Source organism: Syngnathus scovelli, chromosome 9, assembly GCF_024217435.2.
Source record: "Syngnathus scovelli strain Florida chromosome 9, RoL_Ssco_1.2, whole genome shotgun sequence".
NCBI lineage: Eukaryota > Metazoa > Chordata > Actinopteri > Syngnathiformes > Syngnathidae > Syngnathus > Syngnathus scovelli.
In genome coordinates, this window is record NC_090855.1 from 9,094,780 (window position 1) to 9,101,493 (window position 6,714).

The window sequence follows — 6,714 nt, forward strand, 5'->3', positions numbered from 1 at the left end:
ATATATAATGTTTTAATCTTTTTTGTGTTTTACATGCAAGCATAATCAAATTTCAACTGTGACCGTCAAATAAGCAACTTGTAGCAAGCACACTCAGCCTCTTATTTGGAGCACTGTGGCACAAGAGAGTGACAACAGGCACCAAGAAATAATTTGAAAAGTGTTTTCTTCATATGTTACTCTGTACTCTTAAATCAGCAGTTTGTGCAGACTTAGTTAATAACATGGATGGATGTGTCATTGTCTGTAAGTGTTTTTGTCCTCACAATTGTATCACTTCATTTTGGAGGGAACGTGTTGCAGATGTTGACAGGAATTCAAATCCGTAGCGCTCCCACACTATTGTTGTGAGACCAGTGGAAGTAATTCCTGCAAAGTCCCACGGACAAAATGAGGCTTGATTGTGCTCCTGTTTTGTGCCTCGATGAGCAGGTCTCACACCATCGCATCTCTTGTGCGGTGCGGCCTCTACTGAATACAACGCTGTGACTTGCTTGGGCCGCTTTCTCTAGCACCACCCACAAGGCTTTGTCACCAGAGAGAGATGAGGGGGGAAAAAAACGTCTTTTTCAGATTGTGCTTGCCTCCCCCTCCCTCCTCAGCATCAAGTGCTTTCAACTTTCTGTGCAGCCACTTAGAGGGAGCAATGAGGAGAGAGGAGCTGTCGCCCTGCTGATGCCAGGACGTCTAGGATGAATTAATAGCCGTTTGTTCTTCTTTTTATTTAAAAAAAAAAAAAAAAAAAGGACAATCTTTGTGCATGTTTTAGGACAAAGAAACAAGATATTGCGGATTTCTCATCTCCATCAATCGGATGCAAGCAGGTAGGGCTAGTATTTGATTTTGCTTCTTGTGAAGGAACCACTCTATCATGCATGGTTTGCTATTTGGTATTAATTTGTTTCAAATCATTGTATTCTTTTATTTGAACTACTTTTATGTAATTTGAGTTGTTTTAAATGCTTTTGAATGGATAGTTGCCACAGAGATATAATACTTTTACAGCCCAAAAAAGTGTAATGCCGTTAATTTTAATACAGACTACTTTTTATGGTTTACATTACAATATAACGACTATTAGACTTTTAATCGCAGTCAAAGTATTTCCAGACATCTGGCAAAAAAAAAAACTGGCATCTCTTGCAGGTTTTCATTTGACTACGTTTTATTTTACTCATGTAAAAGTTCAACATCAACTTAATTATTTCAAGTTGAGATAAGTGGACACGTCCGTTTAAATAATCTATTGCAATAACCTTTTGACATTTTAAAATACTAGGTTGACGTGCTCTGAGGAAATTTGGGGACCATTTTGCCCTCTGTCGGTCATTAAGTGTACACAGGCTTAAGACACGGATGGAGAGGGCACACAAAGCTGCTCAGCTTACTTGGGTGGAAAATGGTTGAACTCAAATGTGAGGGCTTCGTGTGACTAAGAGCCATGGTGGCAGTATATCAGTCACTTTCCACCCTGGTGAGTTATTGCAGACTTTCCAGTGTTTTTTGTGAAGTCTGAATCTGGCTGAAGGAGTGTGAAGTTGAACAGACACCAAAGGTCATTTTAGTCTCAATTAAGGCTTTTGTGCTTTTGGGGGCTTGTTTTATTATCCTTTGTTTTTGGCAGGTTTTCTTGGCCCCTGCTTTAAAGGGATGCGTGCTTCACGTCAGCCAAGTCTTCAAGTTGAAGTCATTTTATTTTTACGTTTTTTTCAAAGTGCTTTTTTGCATTTTTTTGGACCTGGTATATGCCTCCACTGGAGTCTCAGTGATGTAAAGCAAAAATGGTGAAAGTAGTAAAGATGACTTCAGGGGGGGTTGGCATAAGCATCACAAAAAAAAACTTTAACGCTACATAGTTTGCTACGTAGTTTATTACTTTATCGTTAAGCTGTCTGTTATCTTTGCATAAATGTCAAAGGTTAGTGCAATCGTTATCAGTAAAGTCTTTATCAATGTTATGATGGTGAAGTTTAAAACCCTGGAACAGATTGATTCTATTCCCAGTATTTGTTATGGGAAAAAGAAATCCAAACAAATTGGAGGTTCTGTACTTCTGCACAATTGCCAACTCCGGAAAGAAACTGGAACTGTTTCTGGTAGCTGAGTTCATTGCATCTCATCAATGAATGATGCTGAGTTGCAGCTCATTGTAATACTGCACTTCCATATAACTGAAAAGGAATGTGTCTTTGAAAGCTGCCTGGTCCACCCCCCTCCTCAGCCCACCCTAACCCCCACCACAGCGCACACCACCGGAGGTAAATCCTCCAGCTGGAAAATGCAGATATCAGACTGTCTGCAGCAGCATCCAAACGACTTTCTCCTCATGCGTTTGGAAGTTGTTTGCGTGACTTCATGACCACAGTGAAGTTGACGACATGACATTTTCCAACTTTGTGATCAAACAGCCTTTTCTTTTCTGGGTTATCAGGAATATGGTTGTATCAGTGCCATACCAAATGCGCATGCTGCACGTGTCCTGTCATTTAATGACACGGGAGACGAGTGGCGTTGAGGAAACCAGACGTGGTCATAACTAAAAGAGAGGGTTAACCAGTGTGGCAAACATCCAAGCCACTGTCTTGAGCTCATTTTGAGAATGATGGTTCATTCTTACCTCAGTGCTAACCACAGCAGTGACTCAAACTCCATATAAATCTCTTAACCATAGAGCTGATGCAACAATTTAGCAAGTGGCCAGTCTATCCCCAGGCTATGAATACAACTGATCAATTTGTGCAGATTTGCAGAAAAGATCTGGAGAAATAAATGGTCTGTAGAACTACAGTACCGGAACTACTATGCATAAACTGGAGGGTGTGCGGAACTCTGGTACATACTGCCTCCCTATGGCCAGAGATGGAGCTGTGTTTTAGACTTCCAAATTTTAAAGAAAGCCTAGTAAAATACACCTGAGAAAATGAAGCTGAAATGCATTTTACTTTTTTAAATTAAAGAATTCCCCGTGTCCCTACTTTTTTCCTCAAAGTGCACTTAACAATATAATGAACTGGATGTTTTTATTTTTTTAATGGTTGTGTTTAGCTTTATAGGTAACAAATGCATGTCCTTAATTGGAGGTCATTTTGGGACTAACATTATCGTGAAGTCAAGGATGCTTGTCCTCCACTCGGCTGCAAACACATAGAAACTATACTCAAAACAATCAGTGTTCGACCTTCAGTTTGTTTGGGAAATCATGGTCAACAGGAGAAATACTGGAATCTAAGTAGTAGCTTGACTTATGAGTTTAGTTTATTCTGTTACCATGCCGGTAATGGGTCACTCCTTATGTGAGGTACCATTGAGGGCCTTGTATAGGGTTAGGTACAATATAGACATGCTTGGAGTTGAGGAAAAGCAGTTTCAGGGGCAATCCTAGGATCATTATTTTAGGGGCGCTGACAGAGCATATCCGATAAGCGGCCATTTGGTCTGAAGGGCGGGTGTTGGGGAGGGATGGTGCTACACTGGGACAAGGGAGAGCTTTATCTAAGAAACACTATGTAGCCCAGGAAAGCGACACAAGCATTATATTTGATTCTACACAATATAGTTCTAAACAATTTTTATAAAATATACGAAAAAGTGGTTCAGAAAATGGATGGATGGATGAATTTCGAAACTATTTTTCTCAGCCTGTCAATTGCAGTTCAAAAAAGTCAGTGGTACTGTTTGACCACCTGTAACATTTACTAGCTAGAAGAAATGTCTGCTAACTCTGACCTAGCGACATAAAAGAGAACTATGGTTCCATAATGCAGCAGATATTCTGGGTATTGATAATGGATTGATATTAATTGGTAGAAATAAAGACATTTACCATATACGTATTCATGTTTAGTTAATATTCACTCATACTGTACATTTTTGAGGGAAAAGGGGGTACTACTGTTTTTTTTTTTACTGTTTGATTTTCACTTGTTTGACCGCAAATTGTTTGAGTTCTGAGTGTTGAAGTGTACATCATATACTACTTACAGTCTAGTGGTAACAAGAAATACAAGTATAATTTCTTCCATAGTAAGGTCATAACTCAATTTACTCATATTACATCAACATTGCCCATCAATCTGTTCCACCCCCTTATGTCTTTTTATTTAAAAACATAAATGATTATCAGAGAGTAACAAACTGCTCTATTCAAACCAGGCAAACCAGCATAGAAACTCAGTCACCAAGTCGAGGTATCACTGTTTAGACATGCATGAATGCTTCAAGATTGTAACCCTCCTCCCCTTTGTTTTAATTTCAGTGCCAGGCCCAATTCATAATGGGCCCTCTACACTTGTGTGTGCTGCTCCCAATGACGGCGTTAGTCGTGGCGGCTGTCGCCACCGAGCTGTCTGCAACGGTTGACGACGAGTACACTTGGCCTCAGTGGAATTTGCCTCTGGTAAGGAAGAGGCGCACGCTGCCTCTGACTAGTCCCAACTTCTCAGCTCATCCTAAAGGAGAGGTGAGCGGAACATGTGGGATTGAGTGTCAGCGTGGCCTCCCCTCACCCTCCCTGGATGACCTGGAGCAGCTCCTATCCTACGAGACGGTTTATGAGAATGGCACACGCACGTATACCTCGGTGTCTGTACAAGGTCTCAACGAGGTGACCGAATGGTCCAGAAACGACTCCTCGAGCTCCCGTCACAAAAGAGAGGTGTATGGCACGGATACCCGCTTCACTATTTCTGATAAGCAGTACTCCACTAAGTATCCCTTCTCCACTACTGTCAAGATCTCCACGGGTTGTTCTGGAGTTCTGGTGTCACCTAAACACGTGTTGACGGCTGCCCACTGTATCCATGATGGAAAGGATTATTTGGATGGCGTTCAGAAGCTTCGCGTCGGTATTCTTAAGGAGAAATCTCGAAAAGGGAAAGGAGGCAAAGGGAAAGGAGGGCGAGGGAAAGGCAAAAAGAGAAAGGGAGATGGTGCCAAAGAAGAAATAAAGCAAGTGGAAGACAAGGGAGGGAGCCGTAAAGGAAAGGATGGAAAGGGTAGAAAGAGCCGGAGTCGCCGCAGCGCAGAGGTGGAGAAACCTTCATTTCGGTGGACCAGGGTTAAGAAAACCCAAGTGCCTAAGGGTTGGTTCAAAGGTGTGTCTGATGGACTGACTGCAGATTATGACTATGCAGTTTTGGAGCTAAAGCGAGCCCCCAAAGTGAAGCACATGGATCTGGGTGTTATCCCCTCAGTCAAGAAGCTCCCTGCAGGAAGAATCCACTTCTCTGGTTTTGATGATGACCGGCCGGGAAATCTGGTATACAGGTTTTGCTCTGTGTCCGAGGAATCTACTGATTTATTGTACCAGTACTGCGACGCCAAGCCCGGTTCCAGCGGCTCTGGGGTTTACATCCGTCTCAAAGAGCCAGGCAAGAAGAAGTGGAAGAGAAAGATCATCGGGGTCTTCTCTGGTCATCAGTGGGTGGATGTTAATGGAAATGGGCTGCAGCAGGATTACAACGTGGCAGTGAGGATAACTCCTCTCAAATATGCCCAAATCTGCTACTGGGTCCACGGGGACTCAAGTGAATGCCAGGTATCCTAACAACACAGAGTCCCTGAGGACACCACCCAGATCCACTTCCTTTAAACCAAAGGACACCCAATCTCCTTGACTCCCCACCTCCTGTCACCAACACGGTGCCTGTCTCGCTTCCCGCCTGTGCCTCCCACCACACTCATCCAAAAACACATGACACAGCCAGACAGATTCAGTGTTGACAACAGGAACTCCGAAACGCATAAAGAGAACTGTTGCTTTTCTAATTTATTTGAAAAAACATGGAGAAAAACATGTATTTTAATTATTTGGTTTTATTTTTTGTTTAGATTTGTGGCAATTTTTCACTACGTTGGATACATTTTTAAAATATGCATCAACTTCTCGTCACTGAGATGATGGCTTGAGAGCAATGACAGAAATTTATGTAAACTATATTCCACAAACAGACTACATTATAGCTATAATGAATAAATGAATGAACTTTTAACAAGCTGGTGTTTTGCAATATGTATGTCTAAATTGTTTTGTATGTCTATAGCCTTCTTTCTGTTCCCGTTGAGCTGGTTCCAATGGACCTGAAATTGAAATTAACATGCCAGCTTTCCTTTGTAGCAGTGAAATGTTTTTTTTCCTCATCGATGTGCACATAATTGGTGCTTATCCAGAACACATGGTGCTAATTTATCAAACTAAGTTTTTTTTTTTTTCCAGGGAAAGGGGAGCCTACTACTGTAACTATGATTTTGAGGCTGCTAAAATTGGACTGAGCCTTTAAATAATTTACATGACAATTTAATTGATTTATTATGCAAAGGGTTTGATTTGACCAAAGACATTATTAAATCATTGTTTGATAACAACACATTGTAATATGAAATGCAATGTTTTTTTTTAATGTTGCTTATTTTCCCATTTTTTGTAAATTCTAATAAATACCAAATTCCTGATACTATGATGATTAATCTTGATTAATATGTGTATTTCTGTTCATAACTATAACAACATATTTTTATTAAGAACATTTATGGGTAAATGCACATTGACGGAACTACTAACATGATTGGTATAAATTTGTGTTTGGCCCTCGGATTACCCGGATTTCTTTCGGAGGGCCAAATACAAATAAATGTATGAGCACCTCATATTATATACAGTATAAGATACAAAACAAACTGACAAATAACTCGTTTTCAAATCAGACTAGTAAAAAC

At 40.8% G+C, this 6,714-nt stretch overlaps 1 protein-coding gene across 1 annotated transcript; it reads left to right on the forward strand.

Annotated features, from left to right (window-relative positions):
- Window positions 1–600: 600 nt before the first annotated feature.
- On the forward strand, window positions 601–6,455 carry prss35 (serine protease 35). Its single transcript, XM_049729525.2, has 2 exons — window positions 601–824; window positions 4,256–6,455. The coding sequence occupies exon 2, from the start codon at window positions 4,274–4,276 to the stop codon at window positions 5,543–5,545; it is 1,272 nt and encodes a 423-aa protein (XP_049585482.1). The 5' UTR covers window positions 601–824; window positions 4,256–4,273; the 3' UTR covers window positions 5,546–6,455.
- The last annotated feature ends 259 nt before the right edge of the window (window positions 6,456–6,714 follow it).